At 40.8% G+C, this 25,485-nt stretch overlaps 1 protein-coding gene across 1 annotated transcript; it reads left to right on the top strand.

Annotated features, from left to right (window-relative positions):
* LOC148321082 (uncharacterized) lies at positions 1-24,406 on the top strand. Its single transcript, XM_088319500.1, has 5 exons — positions 1-99; positions 183-329; positions 603-760; positions 24,016-24,149; positions 24,345-24,406. The coding sequence occupies exons 1-5, from the start codon at positions 46-48 to the stop codon at positions 24,404-24,406; spliced, it is 555 nt and encodes a 184-aa protein (XP_088175626.1). The 5' UTR covers positions 1-45.
* Positions 24,407-25,485: the final 1,079 nt, after the last annotated feature.

Genomic DNA, 25,485 nt, shown 5'->3' with positions numbered 1-25,485 from the left:
AATTGTTTAATCCTTCTGTTTCTCCCTTAGATCCGAGCCATCAGGATGGTGAGGGTGCGAGGCCAGCTCGTGCCCATGGTTGTCATCCTCCTCCAAAAAGTGAATATTTTGCGTTTTACCTCAACTATTGTAATCTAAATATGCTGCAGCGGGCAATTCTCATTGTACGTTTTGTATTCCAGGACGGGGCGTCGGCAAAGGTGGTGCGTTGGAGGGAGACGAATCTCTTTGTCGTTTGCGTGGGCCAAAGGGTGAAGGTGACCCACCTTGTGGGCAAGCCTTCACCCTATGGCTTCTCCCTCCAAACGACCAACTCCACCAAGATCAAAGTAAGTAGGCCGGCTAATACAAAATGTGTAGAAAAAAATCAACTAGATTGAAATATTTCCATTGACAGACTTTAATATCTATTCACCACCCGTTTTCTGAATTTCGTAATTTTACGTTGGAAAGGTGAACCGTGATTACCTGAACACCTGTTATTTTCAGTCGACAGCGAGTGTCAAACGGGCACGTTTGTGTTGCTCTCGGGTGTGATAGTAGAAGTCATGAAAATAAAACTGTTCATCCTACGTCTGTTCATAAAGTGTTCTTTTACACAGGAATTGGAAGATACCCCCTTCCTGGTGGTGGGCTACAGACTTCGGGGAAACCTGGTGGAAGTCATAGACGGGGACGACAATACAAGATCACTCCCTCTCGCCACCTGGAGGGAGCGATTCCCCGAGGACCCCCTCGTCCCCCAAGAGGGATTTGTTTTGTAATTACAGTGGAACCTCGGTTCTCGACCATAATCCGTTCCTGAACCCTGTTCGAAAAGCGAATTGTTCGAACACCAAAACCATTCCTTTGCTGCTTGCACTGACTTTCTTTGGAGGCATGATTAGGGGCTAAAACACTTCGTACACCTATATAAAACGCAGCACGTCCGCACGCGACAACAGTTGGTCATAAAGAGAGAAAGAGAGCGATCTACACCCGTACGCCGCTCAGCCCCCACCCTCGCGTGCGCACTCACGCGTCATACCGGCGTTCGAACTCCCAGGTTTGTTCGAACTGCGAAGCAAGAATTTCTCATTTTTTTTGTTTGAACTCCGATTTGTTCGACCTCAGAGTCGTTCGAGAACCGAGGTTCCACTGTATTTATTTAATGCTTAAAAAAATAAAACTTTTTATTTACATATTGTGTCTTAACTTGATTTCTTTATTTAATCTGGTTTAACAAGATTCAGCATGCACACGCATACTCATCACCCCGTTCATACTCACTCCTTCCACGGATACACGCGCGTGGGGGCGGTCCCACGCAACGCACACGCACGCTAACCACTTGCACACCATTTCCTTTTATCCCGCATGCTACTCCTTCCACATTTTTCTTCGGATTCTCACCGTTCCAACTTCTCCAATCGCTTCCAAAAAAGAACGCCATGCGGGCTTCTTTTCCATTTCCATTTAGTGTTATTCATCATCATTTACTATCATTCAACATACTTCCACCTTCCATCATTCACTATCAATCCACATTCTCATTCAATTCTATTTGCTACAATTCAAACTCATTCAATTTCATTCTCTATGATTAAAAAATCATTCAATTTCATTCCACATGCTTCCACCCAGATGGCTTCAACTCCGGAGCCTTCACACGCGATTTCTCCAGAAATTGCATTCTCTAGTTTAATGTGTGTTGCAAGTGGGAATGTCGAATTTTCATGACCTACACAAGTTCAACACATTTAAATAAGTCATAAATCTAGCATATGAGAATAGTAAACACAATCACATGTCTTCACTGTGCAAACTACTACTAGTTTCATTTGGTAAATGTATTTTGTTTAATAAATGCAGTGACAAACATAATGTCAGGGTTTTGGTATGGAGGTTGAGTGAGAGGAGGACCCAGATACAGTAAAGTGAGGCAGGAGTAACTTCATGGAAATTAAAGGTAAAGAAAACAAAGCACACAAGGCATGGGGAAAAAACTAAAATATCAAACGTACAAAACAACAGGGATCAAAAAAACACAAAGACTTGTCTTATTTCGACAAGGCGCGACAGGCAGGACAGCTAACTGGGACACTGAACCAAAGAGAACTGAAAGCAAACAAGGAACTATATACAAACAAAGTAACGAGACAACAAGGAACACCTGGACAAGACACAAAGGGTTGGAGGGAGCTGATTGCTTCACACAAGGGAATGGGGCTCCAAGCACAGCTGGACACAATCAGGTTTAACAAGAGACACACACCAAACACAAGGAAAAATATTAAACTAAATAATAAACCAAAAACAACATACATACACCATGACATATGAACCTGTAATTAATTGGCATTCTGCTACCACGACATATTCCAATCCTTCATAACCTAAACACTCACTTGTGCTCAGAAAGCCATAAGTCCTCTGAATTGGGGTACTTCTGGACCACACTAAGTCAAACATTTTCAATGCGATTTCTTGACTCCAACATAGCACAATATGCCAGTTTGTCTCCAAATGTAATCAAACCGAACCACTTTCTACTGTTCTGAAAGCAGTAATTGCTTCATGTTGGGTAGTTCTGGTCATTTTGCAGACAACAGTGCTGAGAAGTTTTTCATTTTAATTTTGTCACTTAAATAAAGCAAAAGATCAACAATTACTCACCAAGTTTAGTAAATTTAAGCAGTCTGAAAGCAGTAAGAACTTCTTGTTCAGATATTTCTGGTAACTTTGTGTACTGCGTTTGGCTGTTTTTGCAATATTGAAACATTTGTAAAATGTTCTACAAGTCATATTGTGATGGCCTGAAATGGAACCGATGTTTTTCTTTGGGTTCGGGTAAACCTAACCCTAGGTTTTCCTCTCTCATACTTCGAGGGCAAAACACAGGAATCTGTTGAAGTGTGGACTTCTGTCTTGCCTGACAAATACAATTAAAAACAAAAAACAAAGACTTTGAACAAATGTGCATGGCTGATTTTTCGTATACATTGGTGTTGATGAGGAAGACACGTTGGGCATGGAGCAACGACTTTTCTGCGATCGACCTTGTTTTGACATCATTTGTTTTTAACTGGAATTAAAACGAAGCCTTTTTTTGTTCAACTCCAACGGCGTCGTTTTTTTGGTGTTGTCATTGCTGGAATGAAAGACTCGTCAAAGAAAGGCACCAGTCAGGATTTTCATGCCCTGCTCACATAGCGACAAAAAAAGAGTGTAAGTTGCTCCGACAGTGCATAATGTTTAAAAAGATAAATTCAAGATAAGAAAAGAAAAAATTAAATAAAACATTTGTTACACTCCATTCCCTGACATTGCAGTATTTTCTCAAGATGCGATGAAGTCCTATTTCATACTTTTGTGATTTTGTGAATTGTTGCTGCAGATGAAATGTTCTTGGTACCAAATAACATATTGTCAGCCTCTTAAAAATAATGTCCCTAGTCATATTTTGACAAAGTATTATTTAACAAGTCCTTACACAATAAATGTACAGCACTAATACTGCTTTCAGACTGCAGATGAGTGCTGAAGTTTACAAAACTTGGTGTAACGGTTGGGTGGAACTGTAATGATGCGAAAAAGACCCAAGAGCAATCGGAATATGAGAAGGGGTTTATTTTGGGGGAAGCAAGTGAAGGCAGTGGATCCGGCGGTCAGCAGGGCCAGGCGGTGGAGTGGTCGACGCGGTCCGGTCTTCAAGGGCAGGAGGTGGGGATACGGGGCTTGGCCAGACAGGCAGATGGCTTGAGGAAGCACACAACAACAAGGGGATTAATGTGTCAGGTTTAAATGCCCTGACGCCTTTCTTGGACTGTAATAACTTAATAAAAATGGCTGAAAATCAGAAATAAATCAGGCATGGTTTTCATTCTGACCGGGCGCGAACGGGAGAGAGAGATACAGCAGAGAAGACAAAGCGTCTTGCTTAGTTCAGCCTTGCTCACTTCTCTCTCTGGTCTCTCAATCCCGCCACTTCCTCTTTTATTCGTGTTTGACTCCTGGAAACAGGTGGTTAACTGACAACTGACAATACAGGTCTGTTTTAGGCTAAACTGATTTCCAGAAGACTGGAAAGCGACTGACAATGAAAGCCTAAAACAAAAGTGTAAGCGTCTGTGTGTGTGCAATCATTACTGATACAAGTATTCTATAGATGATGATTAGAAATACACAAAACTGATTACATAAAGTTACTTTCAGAAAGTCAATGTGATCCTCAGCACACGACACACAGTCATGTAAAAATTAATGAACACTTATTTAAATATTCCATATTCAACACTTTTTCATGTGATCTTTCGTTTATTTGCGCAACTTTGTTTTTATTTTTATTTTTTTTTGTCATAAGTCGTCCCAAGTCATCTCACGGTTCGCCTAGCATGCATCTTGTGCGCACCTCGCTAGCAACTGTTGATGAAGGATGAATGCTTAATTAAAATGAATATTCAAAATTAGATATTCAACAAAGGCCATTTGTTGAGCCAAATTTGAAAGAAAGTGGATTTAATTTAAGATCTACGACCAAAATAAAATTTTTGGACTCTGACATATCAATTACAGTCAACATGGACAGCACAACTAAAGGTAACCAAATTGGCATTTTAGATTTTCCACCTGATAAAGGGACAATTACACAAAAGAAATTACAGAATAATAAATAAATAAATACATGTAATAATGGTATTTTACAGGGAATATTTTCCTACATTTTCTGTAGGTCTAAACTAATATATCATCCTACCTCGTGGTCAGTCAACTGTAGAATGAACAAATGGCCACCTACGTCACGGGGATCAGCCCAAACGCCGACAACAATAAACAATTAATGAAATACTGGATGTTTTTGTTGTTTTGTTTTAAAACTATAAATGCCACTTGACTATGTTTTGTAAGACTGGATATATAGCCAACTATTTTTTTTGCCAAATCCTTTTTGGTGTGATGACATTTAAAATATATTTTTCTTTTCTTTCATTGGGAAAAAGAATAAAGTTAATATTAAATGAAAAGGAAAATGCAAAGCAGAGGTGCAAATATCCATGGGAGAAAATAGGTTTTATGTAAAAAGCATTCTTAAACTTGCAATGACACATCTTTTGTCAAAACTGCAAAAATTTTAGCATGCACATACCACGTCCCATTGGATTTATTTCATATAATAGAATTAAACACAAATTTAATAACCAGAGCAAACTCGAGACTTGGTGAGTGCTGCGTGAGGAGTGTGTGCGCGCGCATGCGTTCGCGTGCTCGGAGGAGTGAGTATACGTGCGTGTCTTTTGGGCTGTGTGCGTGTGTAGAAAGTGCGTGTGCGAGGCGAGGAGCAGTGGCAGGCCCCATTTAACAGGAGGCTTTCAGTGAAGTTCTCTGGAGGACTGAAAGTGCCAAAATTAAATAAATAAATACAACATTATAAAATTGTCATTAAATGTTTCATTTAGAAATAATTACATATGGAAATGTCTCCAAATATTCATTGGTAATTTAATCAATGACATTGATTTATTAAATTCCATCTTTAATTAATAAATGAAACATTTAATTCATGACACTAAATATTTAAATTTGCATTTATTTATTCATCGGATTTATTTTAGTCCATATTTAATGGATTAAACAAGTAATTAATTACAAATTTGATTAAACATTTCATGGTTTATTAATTTCATTTGGGGACTTTCAGTCAGAAATCCCTTTGTCATTGTACAGTGTGCAACGAGATTGGAGACTGGTGGGGAGAGCCCTGAGCCGCTGCGTCCATACGCGCCGCCATCTTGGCAAAAAATAAAATAAAATACTCTCTCTCTCTGGGTGCGACTTGAGAAGTGTGTGTCTTCGAAGAACAGGTGCACGCTACCCTCCCATTATTTCGCAATCCCTACCCTATGTTCTAAAGCAGGCATCACCAAATGGCGGACCGCGGTCCGGATCCGGACCGACAGATGGTTCGGACCGGACCCATGACCAATCTATGATGAATATTTTCTCAGGGCGCATTCGCAAACGTTGACGCCGCAATTCTAGTTAATGCGGAAAAGGTGTCACTAATTTGAGCCAATCAAATCTTTTGTTTACGATCCACTGCCAATTGCGCCGCAGACCAGTAGAGAGTGCTGCTGACAGTATGCCTTGCTAAAAAGTTAGCGAGGTCGATGCGTCTTGTTTTAAATGAATGGACGGAGAAATTTAGTTTTGTTCTGGCTGCAGCAGAAACCAAACCAAAACCAGTGTGCATCATATTCTCCAAAACCACTATGAAACAAAGCACCGCCCTTTTGTGCAAAGTTATCTGCTGAAGTTTGAGGTGAGCGCACGCAAAAACATCGACCTTCGAGTGCAGTATAACAGATTTTTACATTTTCGTTTACAGCCCAGCGGCATGCAAATGAATGTTCACTAAAAGTATCATGGATTTTGGAGAAACATAAAAAAAAAAAACATTCAGTGATGGGGAAGTTGTGAAGGAGTGCTTAAATTTGGTTGCACAAACATTATTTAAAGGAAAACACAAAGCCCAGATGTGTGACATAATCTACCAAATCCCAATTGCCCTGACGTCGTTCCAACCCAGATTTAAGTCACTGGCAGGGCAGTCACAAACTCATTTTTCTCATTAGGAGAAGTTAAAAAAATATTCAAAAGAACAAGTGGTGTAAAAGCTCCTTTTGACTTAGTTTTTCATGAGGACAACCATTTATAATGATTGTGTCCTGAACATGTTGACCTGTGTTACCTTTGATAATTAGGCTTTCCGTTTTTTTTAGGCTGATGACTCTTTGATTTAAGAAAAAAAACGGTAAAAGTTGTTCACTCAATGCTTAGCACTTGATATATTTCTGCAGGAGATATTTTACAGTTTTTTTCTGGAAGTGGCACCCTTAAGTTCCTGGAGCCACATTTTCTTGAATGTGAAATAAACGCCTTATATTTGTTTGACTGGCAAAGGTGTTTCATGGGAACATTGCTAAATATTTAGTATATGCGTGCGCTCTGTTGAAAATGACTAAATATAGAAACTACATAAAAATGTGAACATAGGCTAGACAGACTTTGGTTCGGACCTTTTAATTGGAAAGAATTTTAGACCTGTGACTTTTAATTGAATACCTCTGTTCTAAAGCAATCCGCAGCACTTGCTTGAACTGTTTCCACCTGTTCTCCCTGACGCACTTTGCGCACCACATCCCCAACTGGAGCAGTTCCAGAGAGCATGCTCCGGAACTGCTTCTTTTGGGCCATACTGAAAAACTTCAACGGCAAATTTGAACACTCCTCGAGTTTCCGAACCAGAAGAGTGAAGCAATTCGCTCTTGGAGTTTTTTTTCTTCGAAGGAACCCCAGTCCCTGTTCCTGACCAGGAAAACCCGCGCATGCGCTCATCGCTCCCTTCCCCTCCCCTTCCCTCCGCTCCCCTCCTACCCACACCGCGAAACCGTGGGAAAATGAATGAGATTCACACATTCATTTTGATTTGTCTCTTTTGGAGGGGGGGGGTGACTTAAAATAACTTTGGACGACTTATGAGCAAAAATAAATAAATAAAGGTGCGCAAATAAACGAAAGATCGCATGGAAAAGTGTTGAATATGGAATATTTAAATAAATGTTCATTCATTATACGTGACTGTCATGACCCGTGTTGGTCATGTCAGTGTTTTTGTTATTGTTTTTCTTCACCTCCCTGCCATGTCTTCATTCTGTTTATTTGGTCAGCTGAGTGGGGCGTTTCCCTTCAGCACTCGTTCCCCACCAGCCACGCACGTGTTCCCCGTTAGCCTCACACACCTGATGCCCATCTGCTCCCCTAATTACTGGACTATATGAACACCTCACTCCAACAACTCATTGTTTGGTGCATTGCTCCGTTTGGACTGTCACGACCGCTCCCTGATCTCGTTCACGTTCATGCTCTTGTTCTCGCCCCCCCTCTTGCTCCCGCTCTTGTCCCTAGTGTTTGTCACTGTCTTTGTTCCTCGGTTTTTTGTTCTGTTTAGTCACGTTTAGTTCGACTTTGTTATTTTGCACCCTGTCACATTGTTTGTCATTATTTTTGGTCCCTTAATAAATTCCCTTAACTTCACCTTCTCCTGCTTCCTCGCATTTTGGGTTCACCTCCTCCTCGCCGCCCGGCGAACCCTGACAGTGACTGTGTGTTGTGTAAGAGTTATCGATCGCCATGTGCGCACCTAGCTAGAAACCCGTGATGAAGGAGGAATGCTAAATTAAAATGAATATTCAGAATTAGATATTAAACAAAGGCCGTTTGTTGAGCCAAATGTGAAAGAATATGAATTTAATTTAGACCTACGACCAAAATCAAAATTTGCGACTCTGACATCAATTACAGTCAACATGTACAGCACAGCTAAAGTTAACCAAATTGGCATATTCGGTTTTCTACCTGATAAAGGGACAGTTACATACTAACAATTACAGACTAATAAATGAATAATGGTGTTTTACAGAGAACACTGCAGAGTACAAAAAGTTCAAAAGGAGTTTTCTGTATGTCTAAACTAATAAATCATCCTACCTCTTGGTCAGTCAACTGAAGAATGAAAAATGGCCACCTACGAAAATGAAAAATATATGCCAGGTATGCCAGCCTTGCACACCACTCATCACTTGCAATCAGCATTGCGTAATCGGACCCCTCATTTGTCAGAAACACTAAGTTCTTCTCGCAGCTCATACACACCGGCCCACACCTTGCCGCGGGACAACCATCGGACGTCCGTATGAAACAGCGAGGCTTTATGCTCCGCTACCATTTCCTCAAAGCCGCAAATATGCGACTTTTCGCAAATTTTACCATGCGCACAACATCAGCCAACACAGGAACGAGGTCTGCTGGTAAAGTTTTGAATACGAGGGGTTTGCAGTATAAAAAAACAGTGCATAATGATCATATCAGTTTTTTTTTCCCCTTCACTTATAGAGACTTTGGTGCACCTGACAATGGATGCAGCTCACGAATGCGTCACTAATTTGCTTGTCTCCAAGCACCAGGCAATTAGGTATCAGCTGCTGCTGTTGCCGATTACTGGTATGGAAGAGTACTACATGATTACTTTGCCAGGCGCGAGACCGCACAGGCACACAAATTGCATTATTTCCCACGGCACACCTGACAATATCTCTGTGCTCCCTTTTGTGATAAGAAACCATCCAGTCACTGCACCGTATCATTATGTGCCTCATAAATTTTATTTTATTTTATTTTTCCTCAAACTTTAAATGGGTAAGAGGCCCGGCCGGCTCGCTGGCGTGGAGCCGGGCGTGGAATGCGAGCCGCCCAGTGGGCCACTTTTGGTAAGCAGAACTGGCGCTGGGGGATGAACTGAACGCCGGGTTAGCGCGCCCGATGCTGACGCTCATCAGACCCCAGAAAAGGTGTTGGTCGATATAGACAGCAGGACGGTGGCCATGGAAGTCGGAACGCGCCAAGGAGTGCGTAACAACTCACCTGCCGAATTGGACTGTCCATCATCACCAGTGCAAAAAAAAAAAAAAAAAACACGAACCAAAACACACCAGCAAGTGAGCAGCATTTGTTTTTAAGCGACACCATTTGGGAACTCCACACACATGCACGCTAACTGGCCACACCATGTCCACACTGGTGTGTCGCGGCACAGTTATGCTGCCTAGACATCTGCTTTCGAATATAGGGCATTGCAATTGTGCCTGTGGATGGCGATGTGGTGGTAACCTGGGTTCCTCCATATGAGCCCTCTCCCACAACTTAAAAGCTGAGGTATAAATTATGTCAGATTATTACTCACAATCAATTAAGTTCCTCTCTGAAGTCTTTAGTTTATGTTTTCTTCAGTGTGACTTTGCATCCAAAGATGTGGCGCTTCTCCCTGCTTTGCTCCCTGGGCACTGTGTGAGTAAATCTGTTTTGACATAATTTCCGGCTCTGAAATGTACATCCATCCGTTTTCCAATCCGCTTCTCCTCACGAGGGTCGCAGGTGTGCTGGAGCCTTTCCCAGCTGTCTTTGAGCAGTAGGCGGGGCGCATTCTGAACTGGTTGCAAGCCAGAGGGAGTTCCTACGCAGGCTGTGAAATAACATGCAAAGGGTCAATGGTGGGTGAATGAGGGCAATCAGTTGAAAACTACTTTTGAAACAAATATTCATGCTTCTCTCTATTTATAAATATGCAAATTACTATCACTGTAATTCGTATGATTTTTTTTTTCAAATTGATTTGGGTCTTGAACCAAACTTTTTGCAACTCCAATTAATAAAACTCCTAAGATTGATGATTATGCAGTATTTTGATTCAATCCACCCTAGTGGCTTTGGAGATGGCCGCTACCTTGAAGTCTTCAGGTTTTTAACAGAAAGATGATTACTGGTTCCTTTTGTTGATATCTAAGTCTGGGTCTAAGAGCCGTAAAGGTCTACTACTGGATTTAAACCAGTTTCCATGTTTACGTTTAAAGTAGTGTGCTTTCAAATTTGACTCTTTATCCCTTGCATGTTTGTTTAATAAAAAAATATTTGACCATGTAATCCTGCTATGAGAACCAAAGACCGTAGATGCTTGCTTGCATGTCTTGTTTTTTGGTGGGGAAGCTCGGCAGTTATGTTTGGACTGTTAGTTTATGTTTTTTGTTTTTCTTTTTTCTGCTTGCGTTGTTCATGTTCATATGTTCCTTACATACAGTAAGTCGCTACTAGAAATTCCTGTTACTCCTTGACACTTTTTAGCTAAGGTAAGTGTTCACAGGTAAGTTAAGCAATTTTTTTTTAGCAATGCTCTTAGGGAGTAAGGTTCATGTTTCATGGTAGAGATTCAGATTCAGCATTACCTGAACAAGGTTCGATAACTTTTCAACATGTGAATTGCAACTTCCATCTCCCAAAGCTTTTCAGTAACCTTGCACGTGCTGTGTCCAGTGGCAGCGCATTGATGACCACATACCTGACTGACCAGGTAAAACGTGCGACTGGAACACAAATCTATTTTCAAAGCGCAGCTCACACTTTTACTTAGGCCTTTTTAGTCAACCTGCTTTTTCTGTTACAATTTGATTAAAAGCTCCAATGTGACACTAATTGCTGAAAATTGCACTTTTATATGATCAAAGTTTAAAACATGGAGCGTATATGAGAAGATCTCAGGTTACGTGAATCAATGATGACATTTCCTTCTGCCCCTATAGAGTGCACCTCACTGAAGGATTGTATTCCGATTACTGGCATTAATTTAAACACTTACGGGACAGAACGTCGATTATTTAATTTAGCAGGTTCATATTTGCTGAATATGTTAAACATTGATTAAACAAGAAGCATTTATAAATAGAAACTAGAAGCACAGGTCACAAGAATGACTGGGATTGTAGTCCTGATGTTTACTGATTTATTATATTATTCGCATATGCTAAATTTATTCTACTTAGTTTTAATGTGTGAACTTTGTTGAAATTTTCAGTCGTGAGACAAACTTGCACATATCGCATTTCCATAACCTGCACTCACATTCACAGCAATTCATGGACAAATACGACAAAGCACATTCTCCACATTGGCTGTAGAGATGCAAACATACCGAATTTGGTACTGGAGGTGTCACAGGGACGCTATCGTAAAAAGGCATTCCGAAAGACATAACAATTTGAGATTGGAGCACACACACACGCACACATGCACACCGACAAGATTACAGGGAAATGCCAGCACGAGAGACAAAGAGACTGCCCGCCGGAGAATTCCAGCCTTGGCGGGCCAGTCTTGGGGAGCAGACGTGAATCAACCTTCCAGACGATAACTAAGCTGGAGAGGATCTTCCCTTGGACGTGGACCCGTGCCGTGGGAGGGAGCGAAGACGACCGATTCAACCTACGTTATCCTTGACATAAAAAAACTCCAATAAAATCTGAAACTGGGCTGAAAGATGCGCGCCATTTTTCGACTGTGCTCGCCCGAGTACAGTTTCTCGTGAGATGAAGAAAAAGCTGCCCAGATATCTGTCTTTGTACTATTTCCTGAACTCCAGAAATCGAAGAAACTAAATATCGGAGCTTTAATCAGTTGTTGGGTCTTTATTTGAACCTTTTCTTCTTGAGTACAAAAAAACGAACACGCATTGGAGTAAGTTTGGCTTTTAAGGTTCATTTACCAACTATTTATTTTCCTCGGTGACTCAACTCCAACAATACGTATAGAGTACAGGTGTCAGAAAAACGCGTTATTAATGGGATTAATCCAACCCACTTTTAACGCTGTCAATTTTTTTAACATCTTGTTCTAATAAAAAATGTAGTCCTATGACGTAGCGCTGACGCTTATGAGACCGGAAAAAAACATCAAGCATGTGAAATTTAGGACACACCTGCATGGGCTTCCTGTGTGGAGTTTTTGCCAGTTTATAGAACTAAAAGCATCATGGTGAGTGGTAAAAATGACGCAAATTAAATTCTGAATGGCAAGTTTTATTTAAAAAAAAGTTACCTCAATGGTGTCGTTGATAAGAGCAAAGTCATTTGTGTGTATTGCCATCGTGAACTGAACTCCCATCACAGCACATCCAGTTTAAAATACAATTTGATGGCCAAGCACACCCCTGATGCCAATTCTCCAGCCCCTTGTCAAACCCAGGCATCCATGGATAATTTGCGACAGAAACCGATGGATGGGTCAATTTAAAAGAGACTCACCGAAGCCATCGTTAAGTGGGTGGCCACTGCCTGTTCGGATCGTGGAGGACGAAGGTCTGGCTGAAATACTTCGCATTGCATCCAACGACTGCACTTACAAATTGTCCTCGAGATACACCATTGCAACCCGCATTCAAGACTTGCAGGAAGCGGAGAAGGCGGAAGCAGTCGCACTCGGTACCCTCGGTATGACAGCCCATTATTTTGACCCATTTCATTTGCACTTTGTTGGCATTTTATATTTCTTATATGACTCCAATTTGATCCCTTAGAAAGGCTGTTGAGATGCTGTTTTGAGTCAAATACTATGATTTGTTTTTTCAATTAAAAAAATTAAGTATTTGCATAAAAACAAAAAAATCAATTTAAAGGTATTGCAATTCAATAAAATATTGAATTATATACATAATGTACAAAAAAATGGGAGGGATTTTTTTTACAACGAATATAGGGATTTTTTTACAATGAATAAATTGTGCGATTAACTACGAGTTAATTATGAAAAATGCGATGAATTATAATTAAATATTTTAATCGCTTGACAGCACTAGTATACAGTACAAAATATAACAATTGAAATGCTTTTTAGTCAGTTAAATATTTTTTACAAAGTTTGAACCACGTAGTAGTTTAATATTAACATCCTATTTGGATGGGAAAGCTATAACACAGCCATGTCACGGCTCACTTCACCAAGTAGACGCTATTCCACTGCTCGACGCTCGGTGTAGGTACTAGATAGGGACGGATTGCTAGACGGGAGAGGCGGTCAAGATGGCGTCCTGGGCGGTGGATGCGTAGCGAGCTCCGAAACTATTCTGTATCACGTTAAAAAAAGGCGGATAAACCAGACTCGAGATATGTTATATTGCTATGTGAACCAAAAAAATAGCAGCTAACGTGGTTGTTAGTGTGAATTCGTCAAGGAGAAAAAGTTGCTAATTGACTGACTGCTAAATAGCAACTTTCGGGCCTTGATATCCACCAATAGATTGTGGCAGTGATGTCAGGAAAAAGAGACAAGAATATGTCCCTTTGAGCCAGGAAATTGAAACATTTGATGGCTTGTGCGCACCGCTCTCCGAGTCACCACTCAGCAGTCCATCTGGGAAAAAACAATGTACGAAAGCAAAGGAGCACGAAGAGGTCTGCAGTGCGAATAAAATGGACTCTGAGCCCGTGAACCTCTCAAATGCTGACATTCTGAAAGCTGTCGTTGAACTGACGGCGCGTTTCACTGCTCTTGAGCTGAATTTGTCTCAAAATACAAAAGTCATCAATGAGATATGGGAGCACATGAACGGAATCGAGATAAGGGTAGAGAAGAATGAAGAAGACATAAGGAGCAACAAAATAAAGTTGGACACCGCTGGAGAACAAGTCTCAGGGGCTGCGGAGACAGAGTGAGGATGCGGAGCGCTACAGCCGGAGATGGAATCTACGCCTGTATGGGATGAAGGAGACGGTCACAGAGAATATTCGAAAAGAAGTATGCCGGCTCCTTGCAACACTTGCACCAGAAGATAAGGAGAAACTGGGCTTTCTTGTTGACATAGTTCACAGAGTTGGAGTCAGGCGCGAGGATGAAACTCGGCCCGTCGTCATTCAATTTACTATGAGATCTTTCAAAGACAAACTGTGGAGAACATCACGAGATCACAAGATCTTGAAAGAGAAGAAACTTATTGTCAAGGAGGATCTGACGCTCAGTCACAAGTTGCAACGAAACAAGCTTTGACCACTGGAGGAGGCTGCTAGGAGACAGGGGAAGCGGGCTGGCTTTTGTGGTCCCGACGCGTACATCGAGGGGAAGAAGGTGACGACGACCGACTGATGAAGATGTGTACCCAACTGGTTTCTTATCAAAGGTTCTCTCGTTAACAAGTTACACTGGTGATGATGTTTAACAGATCCTGGTTTCCAATACAATTTTTTTTTTTACAAGGTACTCGTAGTTGAAGCTCGAGCTACTGTTGGTTAGCGCATTTTATTATTTTTTTATCTCTATCTATATTTATTTGTTGTTGTTGACATTATTCAACGCTGATTTATGACAAAATTTGAGTTTAGTGCCTTAAGCTTATGTTCAACAAATGTCAGGGGGTTGCGCGATAAAACAAAGCGAAAAGCTGTATTCCTTTTTTGTAGACGCTATAATGTAAACTTAATTTTTTGACAAGAAACACACTCATGCAAGCGATGATGAAAAGTTCTGGAAATCACAACGGGGGGGACCAATTATTTTTTTCGCACGACTCAAATCACTCTGCTGGAGTTGCGGTTTTATTGAACAAGTTTAATGGGGACGTTTTGGAACATTGGCTCGATGTGGAGGGGAGATTGATCATTTTGGTTGTGAAAGTGGACAATATGACGTTTATTATTTGCAATGTTTATGGACCCAATAGATCTGGACAAGCAAAAGAGCTATTTCTAAACTTTCTCTTAAATTGGATAATCTAAAGGAAAAATACAAGGAATCTATTTTTGTCATTGGTGGAGACTAAAATGACGCTCCAGATGAAGAAATGGATCGGTGGCCTCCAAGAACTCTTTCAAACTCTGGATTTCAATCCACTTTATTTTTATGTGACAAATATGCTTTCGGATGCTTGGAGATTCATGAACCCTGATGCCAGAGACTACACATGGACCAACATGAGTAGATCCGTTTAGTCAAGGATTGATCTTTGGTTGTTATCCACAAAAGGGTAACAGTATATATCTGACGTATCTCATGCCCATGCTCCGCTGTCTGACCACAAAGTCATACATTTAAGATTGAAGGGTTCGAAAGAAAAGACAAATATTAGGGGGTATTGGAAGTTAAATAATAATATTTTGAAAGACAAACAATTTAAAGAAAGTGTAGAATTACTTGCTGAGGATATCTTTAATGCGAAAGAAATGTACCCAATCCAGAAATGGGAATTCTTTACATTTAAAGTGAGAGATTCTGCGATGAAAAGGCCTAAGGAAAACAAGAAGCCAAACACGAGTAAAGATGATCGTTTGTTGACCCAACTGCGACAGTTGAATTCTAAACAAATATTATCTGAAGACGAGAAAAGAGAGTTTCAAAATCTCAGTGACGGTTTAGATCATATGTATATTAATTAGGCCAAAGGTGCTTTTATCAGGTCCAGAACTAAGTGGTTAGAAGAAGGCGAAAGGAATTCAAGTTACTTTTTTGGTCTCGAAAAAAGAAATAGGCGACGCAATAACATTGTCTCTCTCAATATTAATGACACAATCAGTACAGACCCTGCTGAGATTTCAAAATGTGTTACTTCATCTTATGGCAAATATACACCTCAGTGTTTGACCAAGCAAAATGTGACACAATTATGGAGAAAATTGGCCAGTTTATTACAAAAATATCTGCCCAATTTCAAGAAAATTGCGATAATGAGCTTTCTTGTGAAGAAATTACTGATGCTGTTCATTCGATGAAACGAATGAAGTCACCTGGATGTGATATAATTAAGGATGTTTTATTTCTTATGTACAAGGATTGCTTAAATCGAAAAGAAGTGGCAACCACGCAGGATTTCATTAATACAATTATGCCTGTGGGCAATCCTTTTGTAACAGAAGAAAATTCTTTATGTGGGATTGGAAAGATTTTTGTTTTCATAAAGTCTTCAGAACTATAGAGATTGCCATTATGATCAAAAAGATCTGCAATTAAAGTTATGCCCATTATAGAGACTTTTACGCTCACAGAATTCGGAGAGTTTGATTGGCAATTTTGTTACTGAATAGTTACATCCAAGCCAAAATTTCAAACCTCCTACTTTCTTGAAAATATTGTTAGGAATAAAGGACCATAATGAATTTGGACATTGGAGACAGTTCTTGATGATATCAATTGGAACAGAGCTTGGTTATACCCCTTTAAATTCTGTATCTCAAATAAGTGCAAAGAAATTCATTTCAAAATCTTACACAATATCTATCCAAGTAAGGTAATTATTTCCAATTTTGTTGATATTAGTGCAACTTGTTCCTTTTGCCAAATTGATCCGGAAACCACCATTCACTTATTTTGTCGCTGCTCAGTTACATCTACATCTTGGAGTGATGTAAGGGACTTTATTTTGACGAACACCGGCAAATGTATAACGATTGAGTCTAAAGATAGCATAACTGTTTTGACTCTGAAGATGTATCACTCCGTTATGTGATGAATGTTACTAATTTACTTTTGGGGAAATTCCACATTCATAAGGCAAATTTCTTTCATTCTTCTCCTCTTCTTTGTGTGTTTTTGTTTGAGCTGCATTCATATGTACATGTACTGTCCCTCGTGAAAAACAAGAAAAGTCTGCACACGTTGTCACACTTAGCTGAGACGTTTTCTGTCACCCCTGACCAAATTGGGAATGTGTTAAAGTGTTGAGTCCTTTGTTTTTTCAGATAAAATGTCAAATTACAGCGTAATTATTGTATTAGGTTGGTTGTATTGTATTATTTATTTATTTTTTCCTATTTTTGTTGTTCTTGTTAATGTGCATTTCGTTCATACATTGGTCTGTTTCATTTGATTGCAAAAATGCTATTTTTGTAAGTTGTGCAAATGTTAAATAAAGCCATTAAAAAAATAACTAAAAATAATAAAGAGAAAATTGAGTTTGCTAGATGTGGAGGGCCTTCGCGTCTGCTGATGACCTTTGACTCCATGTTTGTCACCCCTGTTTGTTACATTTGTATGTTCTGAGTTACGAAATAATCACAATTAAAACAATAATAATAAAGTAGAACATTTACTGCTACTTTTGCGAGTATCATCCTTTTTTTTTTTTTTCCGTTTGGTGTCCTCTGCGTGCCTGTAGAAAACGTCACGTCAATGCTACGTTGCTTTGGGAATCAGACCGGTTAAGTGTCGGAGGAAAAATTTGGGAATGTTTTATTAAGAAATGTTTTACACTATATACAGACATTCTATTCCTACAATCTTGTAGCCTGAGTGAACCACTGGGCAAAGAAATATATTTGAAAATACGTGTTAACGTGTGACGTCATTAGCAAGCGCGCAGCCTCCGAAGGATCCCGTCCACATCTAGTACCTACACCGGCAACACAAGACGACGATACAAAACGGTTCTATACTCATTTTATGAAGAGCTATGATGCAACAATGAAATATAAAGTAAACGTCTATATAATCACATTATAATCTTAATTTGTAAACCTTTACCCACCTGAAAAACAGGTTAAAGTGTGAGGTGGTGTAGAGCCAGCGACACTGCAGTCGGTTGTTCGCCAATTCTCATCGGCAATGAGGAAATGGCTGCGCGCATGCGCGATTGACGACCATCGCAGGTGTCGCAGGCTTACCACTCGGCTCACACTGCCATCTCCTGACCAAGTTGAATGATTGTCTGACACGCCAGAATATCAGAGGGGAAATAAAAATCAGTCTCAGATGTCTTGACAAAAATTTTTTTAAAAAAACATACACCACTGTGATCACACACAGTGGGTATCACACAGTGCCGGTTGGGAGTATGACTGTAACTTATAGGCTCAGTATAAAAAGTTTCAATGTTCTCGCAGAATCGAGGTTCAAAGCCATGTGCAGGCAACAATTCAAAAAGTAACTGATTTTCCAATTTATCAAAAGCCTTTTGAAAGTCAATGAAGAGGATGAATCCTTGGTCTTCTATCCATCCATCCATCCATTATCTGTACCGCTTGTCCTCACAAGGGTCGCGGGGCTGCTGGAGTCTATCCCAGCTATCATCGGGCAGTAGGCGGGGGACACCCTGAACTGGTTGCCAGACAATTGCAGGGCACACAGAAACAAACAACCATTCACGCTCACATTCATAATCAATCAGCCTGCCATGCATGTATTTGGAATGTGGGAGGAAACCGGAGTACCTGGAGGAAATCAACGCAGGCACGGGAAGAGCATGCAAACTCCACAGAGGATGGCCGGAGCCGGGATTGAACCCAGGACCGATGCTGTCTCTCACTGTGAGGCCATCGTGCTAACCAGTCGGCCACCGTGCCACCCTGGTCTTCTATCTCATCATAATAATCTAAGAGGTCTTTAACGAATTTGATGTCAATATGAATTGATCTTTTGTTTACAAAGCCCGATTGTGTTTCACGGATAATTAGTATTTAATTTCTTAAAGTCTGTCATTATATATGTATGTTTGTCGCTTGTAGTTATTATTTAGAAGTACAATGCTTTCATAGCTTTGGATTTTTGTCCAGTTTCGGGATTAGAGTGATCATACCTTGTTTCATTCTCGTTAATAGGATTAGATTATTGATTGTTTCCTTAAAAACTTGAAAAAGTATGTTCCTATGTGATTTCCAGAAGTGTCTGTAAAAGTTGCCAGCTAAGCCATCTGTCCCTGGTGAGCGGTCTAGTTTTAAACACATAAAATAGCCTTATCAACCCTTACGAAAAAGAAGTTTATCTAAGTATACTGCAAGTATACTTGTTTTATACTAAAACATAGGCAGTATACTTTAAGTGTACTTAGAAATACTAGGTTTTATAAACTTCACAGAAGTATGCTTAAAAATACTTGGCTTGTACTGAAAAGTTTACAGAAAAGTCCAAGATAAAATTTTACTTACATGGAAGCTTTAAGTATACTCGTTCCTTCTGTAAAGTACAACGACATTAATACTGCGACTTACATCTATATGAAAGCATATATTGTACTCTACCACAAAGTGCGAATACTTAGCCATGTCCATATTGGTCGTTTCCGATTCATGTTTGCATTAACGTTAGAAGAACAAACATGTTTTTCACTATGCTGAAAAGCAGTTGGCTTTAAGTTGTACATGTTGAACATTATAGTGCTGTAGTTTTCAGGTTTACAATTGCGCCGTAAATGTGCTCAACTGCATTCTTTATATACATTAAAAACACACAAAAAGATTCAGAAACATTTGACTTGACTTGATTAATCCAGGTTTTAGTCCCTTTCATAAGGATTTGGCAGTGGCGTCATATACACAGCATCATGTGTTTCAACAAGACATTTCAGGCCAGACAGCTGAAATTATTTCCATTCTTTTAACATCATATGTAGCGTCGGTTGAAATAATGAAGCTTTACTGGTGGTCCGAAGTTTCTCCTTTTATTCCTTTTGTCTCGTACACACAAAACCTCTTACACCTGGCGCTAAAAAATAAACAAACATGACGCCACGAGTTTCAATTCTCTCTATACATGCAAAGTGCACTTAATTAAACGCATATTCAAATCAGAAACATAAATCTGTAGACCGATAAACACAAATATTCACCTTATTGACACTTTCAACCGGGCTAAGTATCTTTAAATTATCAATCTTGTCGTCGGAGAATCCTTTTTTTCTTTCTTCCGAATCGTCTTGATACGGACTGTCAAACAGCATCCATTCAGTAGTTATCCACTTCCGTGTTCCTTCAAAGTAAAACTTCCGCCCAACAGGAAGTAAAAAAAAAAAGTCTGGTACAGTGAACCCTCGCTACTTCGCGCTTCACCTTTCGCTTCAGTGCTTCGCGGGTCTAAAAAATATTCGGGGGCATTGTAGTTTCGCCGAGCGGCACAAGGGGCGCTGGAGCGGTTGGTTAGACGGCCGGCGTGCGCCGAAGAGGAGAGTGGACGAAGAAGAGAGTGGACGAAGAAGAGCACGTTCCCCCGGGCACGATTTGGGGCGATGTTTTGCGCGGTTCGGACCGTACCAGAGCTCCGGCCGGCGTGCGTGGCAGTTAAGCCGTAAAGGAGCACCTTCCCCGGGCACAGGCGGTGCCAAGCGGCCCCTAAGTTTAACCGAATGGAAGCTGCGGAGGAGGAGGGCGGGCGTGTGTCACAGTTAAGCCGAATAGGAGCACCTTCCGCCCGGGCACGAGCGCGGCGACATTTCGCTTCGCTCGGGACCGTGCGAGAGCTCCCGAGGAGACCGGCCGGCGTGCGTGGCAGTTAGCCTCGCGCTCCGCTCATGCCCGGGCGGAAGTTGTTCCTCTTCGGCTGGTCAGTTATGAATGAATAAATAAATAAATGAAGAATGCCACCTTTCGTTTCACAAGGCACACCGGACGGCGTACCAGCAGGTAAAAGTCGAAGTAAAAATTAAAATAAATAATAAATAAATACAAAAAGAAGTAATTGAATAAATACAAAAATAATGGCTGGGGAATAAAAAAACAAGTTTTAATAATAATTTGTTTAGTTTTTTTGTTATAACATGAATTTCACTCTCTCTCTCTCTCTACCCGTATATATATATATATATATATATATATATATATTTTATTTTATTTTTAAGCATTTTTGAAGGTGCGCCGCTACTTCGCACTTTTTTTTTTTTAAACATTTTTGAAGGTGCACCGCTACTTCGCGGATTTTCAGTTTTCGCGGGTGGTCTCGGTCCCCATTAACCGCGATAACCGAGGGTTCACTGTATTGCAAAACAAATTCGCTAATAGGCCCATAGTCCTTTACACCATATATGAATGTACTTTTCACATTGATCTGTGAGTTTGTACATACTGGGTTAACTGATTTAGTAAGAGCCTCAACTAAAACGCAACATAGTTTGGCACATGAACAAAATGCAGAAAACGGATGTGAACATGCTTGTTTGAAAACAACCAGATCTTTGATGAAACAAAATGTGCCATCTTTCAAGCATATAGCACTATTGTACCTCTTCTTCAGTCTGTCATAGTTTTGACTGCGATATAAAACTCCATTGATCAAAAACCGGTTATAAAACCAGAAGCAGTTGTTTAGATTTGCACAAAACATCTCCGATCTGATCCCAAATTGTCGTGTCTTTTTGCAATGACGTCCTAGTGAGCCGTCCAGTGGCCAATTCGTAGTGTCTGCAGCTCTCAAGCCCATGTGCCAAATGTGCTTTATCATATTTGTTCTGTCTATGAGTAAGTGTGCGCTGTAAATGTGAGTGTTGGTCATGAAAATACTATGTGCGTGCGTTGTCTACAAAGGAAAATTCGACACAGTTTAACTAAGTAATATCAATCTAGCATATGAGAAACATATGATAATCAGGAAATATCATCCAATCCAAGTCTATACTGTTCACGGTCCTTCTAGTCAAGTCAATTTTATTTGTATAGCCCTTAATCACAGACAGTATAAAAGGGCTTCTAGTTCCATTTGATAAATGCTTCTTGTTTAATCAATGTTTAACACCTGCCATTAATATGAACCTGCTATTATTTACTGATTGACATTCCGTCGCGTAAATGTTTAAAATAATAACACTAACCGTAATACAATACTTCAGTATGCAGTGTTTTTTTTCACCATCCTCTATCCCTTTGAACTTTCCTTCCATACATTTGATCAAATTTTCCTTGTAGTTGCAAAGGTTTAAGGTCATTGTCTGAGATTGTAGGACACAAAGCAATTGCAAGTTTGTCTTTTATCTTTTCTTCTTCAATAGTTTTTCTTTTTAAATTGCTCAGTATACAAAATTGAATATTGACGAATTTAATATGTCAAAAATTCCAATTTTTGGGTACTAAAGGAGTGGAAGAATTTAAACCTGGCTAGTTTTATTCGATGTCCTGCATCTTGTGTCACTGTTATTCTGTGTCATGCTGAGTGTGTGGCTGGTGAAGCTGAACAAAGAAAGTGAAAGAATGTGAAGGTTTGGGAGGTTTTAGGTTGGTGCCTGGCGCAGACAGACACCTCGAGCGGGAAGGGGTCGACAAGAAACTGGACCCTTCAACCACAAGCAGGAGGAGCCACCACTTGAAGAAAGACCAATAAGAGCAAGCTAAAGTTAACTGCAGGATACACATAGCCAATAGAATCATGCCAGGATGCCTTTGTCTCTGTGCCATTTGCATATTGTATAGGATGAATCATTACTGGGCAACTCGGGTAGTACATTCGCTGGTGGCAAGAGAGGTGTAGAGTTGTATTGAGAGGGACCCGAGACCCAGGTGCCATGTAGAAAGTCTGTGTATTGGGAATAAACCCACTTGTGCGTGAAAATGCCGGCTTCCTGATACCTTTCTATTGCAGAACGAGCGCGCATATTGTTGGATGAGTGAGAGTTGGGTAAGGTCGCGAATTGGAGTCAGATTACTAATTTGAGTTTACATTGGGTTAAAGTTAAATTCTAACATTGATATAAAGCTAAATTCCAACAGTACATTACTCAAAGGATTCATTTTCAAGGGTGTTTTTTATAAGGTCCTCAATGCCTTGACAAAAATCGAAACACAGAGGATTTTCCGGTATGCATTTTTTTCTGGCAGGTTTTGGGAGAGGCGTTACGTGAAGGTAATATTTCACATTTCGAAATTTGATTGCGTACATCATCAAAATTAACCAGTAATCTAGTCTGGACTTTGCTGAACCATCCAGTTTGAACCAGCTATATATTGTCTTTTATCTGGATTTCTTTGTCTGCCATGGGTCAATAAGATTTAAGAAGTCATAGTAATGGGACAATGTACAATTTAGGTGTAGAGAATTATACTTGCTGGGAAATCTGTCGAGCCATTCGTCTTTAACCATATTTCAGTCGCCTCCTAAAATAATGTTTTCTGATACTTCAACTCCAAATGAAATATGTATCACTTCTTTTATTTTAGAGAGGAGACTTATTTTGTGCTATGCTGCAATGACCATAAATATTCCCCAGATCAGATCATCAGATATAGTAGTAATTATTTTGGCTTGATTATTGAATAGAATTGCTACACCAGCAGATGATGAAGTACCATGTGAAAAAAATATTTTGTCTCAAGATTAAGTTGTCCAAAAATGTTCATCTGTTTCATTCGAATGAGTTTCCTGGAGCAAAACAAATTGTGCTAGTTTGATTTTGCAGTATAGAAATAAGACCTTCCTTTTGATACTTTACCTTGGACATTGAGTATTAAACATTAATTGTTTCAAATGACATTTTAGTAACCTTGTCATTCACATCCACATTCACACACACACACACCCACACACACCACATCATTAAAAATAAAAATTCATATCCTAAAAATTTGAAAGTTTGTGGATTCATTTTGGCGCTTCGCCTAGTCTCATGGGTTTCAGCTTTTATTTTTGATGGATAGTGAATAATACAGTTCAGCGCTTATTTAATTGACTCAATTAACTAACTATGCACCCTTATCAATCATTAGTGTACAAAACTTAACATTTAGTATGTTAATATAGTATCTGTAACTCAATTACCAGTTCTGTGTGCAATTTCAATATTAAACAGTTATCTCAACAAAAAGCACAATCGGAAAAATGTTTATGCACAGTAAAACAGGTAAGCCATCTCTGGGTATTTTACAATTCAGTCTTCATGGGAAAACATTCAACAATTTGATTTTCTTGTTTAATACATAGTTCAGCACAGCAGGTGGCAGACGAGCACCTCAAAACGTCAGATGTCATCCGCCGACCACGAAAGAAGAATGTGATGGAGGTTCTCCCTCTTCTGTCGGTCAACCTGAGAATTATGTTCTTGAGGATAAAAGTTGGTGAGGGGGGGTTGTTTTCAGTCACTTGAATGTACGTATGAGGGGATTCATTTTTTTAATTGGCTGTTGTTTGACATTATTTTAGTTTATTTTATTAATTGTGTCATTAAATGGCTGTGGGGGTTGGAGGGTCACCTTCGTGTGTGGGGGTGTGAGCGTGTGTGGGGGTGTGTGCGCGTGTATGTGTGTTTCAAGGTCTCGTGCAAGGCGAGTGGCTCAATCCCGATGTAAGGAGCTGCTTCCCCAGCCGCGGCTGAGAAAGCAGTGTAGATGGAACCCTTTAACCGCGGACACAGGAGATGCAGCGTTTAACAGGATGTTTATTAGAACACAGGTACTTACAATGCAAATTGGCGTGGAGCCGACGAAGGATAACATAAAGCGCTGGAGGGCAAATCCACTCCAGGGGGGAAACGATATCGACAACAAAAAGAGCTTGCAACGCAAGAAAGGAGAACGAGAACGGAAATCGCTTGCCGCAAAAGGGCAAGGGGAGTCAATCAGAAACGAGCGAAGGGATCCGACGAGAGCAGGGCGCGATGCGTAGTCAATGGGCGTAACGAGGGTCATAACAAGAGGTTCGAGAAATCAATACAAGGCGTGGTACGTGGCGTGAGCAATCGGAAGGAATAATCCGACACTGGGCCCTATCTTTACTAAAAACCCCCCGGAGGTCGTGGTAGACTCGGGGCACGTTATCGAGACAGACCACCTCGGGGGTTGAGGACCGGGGGCTCGGCCCCTCCTCCGCCGCGCGTAAGCAATTTGCGTGACAATGGGGGCTCCAGTTGTCGATAGACAACCGGTCCCAATCGATGACGGGTCGGTGGCGACGTAACCAGGGTAGACAGAGAACGATGGGGGCCGCTCTGGACGGCATAACAAAAAACGCCCGCCTCTCTACGTGGTTGCCTAGGACTCTTAACGTAAGTGGGGGGGTTACCTGCCTGATCTCCGCCTGGAGCTGCCCGTCGAGGTCACAGACCCTCTTGGGCTTCGCGAGAGTTTCTACCGTGCAACCTAACTTGGCGACCAACCCGGGGTCAATAAAGCAGTCGTCGGCGCCGGAGTCCACTAACGACTGGACGCTATACCGGGCGCCCGGAGCGATTACCTCTCCACTCAACTCAAGTCTCTTAGGTGCTTCGGGCTCCGTATCCCCCCGATCGGTAGGGAGATCGTCGGCGACCTCCCCCTGAGGGGAGGGAGGATTGGGTGGCACGGCGGACGACTTACAGAGTTCCTTGGGGGTTGCCGGCGGAGAGCCGCGTGGGGGGCGTGCCGGGCAGGAGGACACACGGTGACCAGACGCGCCGCAGTAGAAACACGATCCGGA

This window comes from Idiotropiscis lumnitzeri, chromosome 16 (genome assembly GCF_059441095.1).
Source record: "Idiotropiscis lumnitzeri isolate Australia: NSW breed Sydney's pygmy pipehorse chromosome 16, RoL_Ilum_1.0, whole genome shotgun sequence".
NCBI lineage: Eukaryota > Metazoa > Chordata > Actinopteri > Syngnathiformes > Syngnathidae > Idiotropiscis > Idiotropiscis lumnitzeri.
This window is presented reverse-complemented; position numbering and strand designations above follow the sequence as displayed.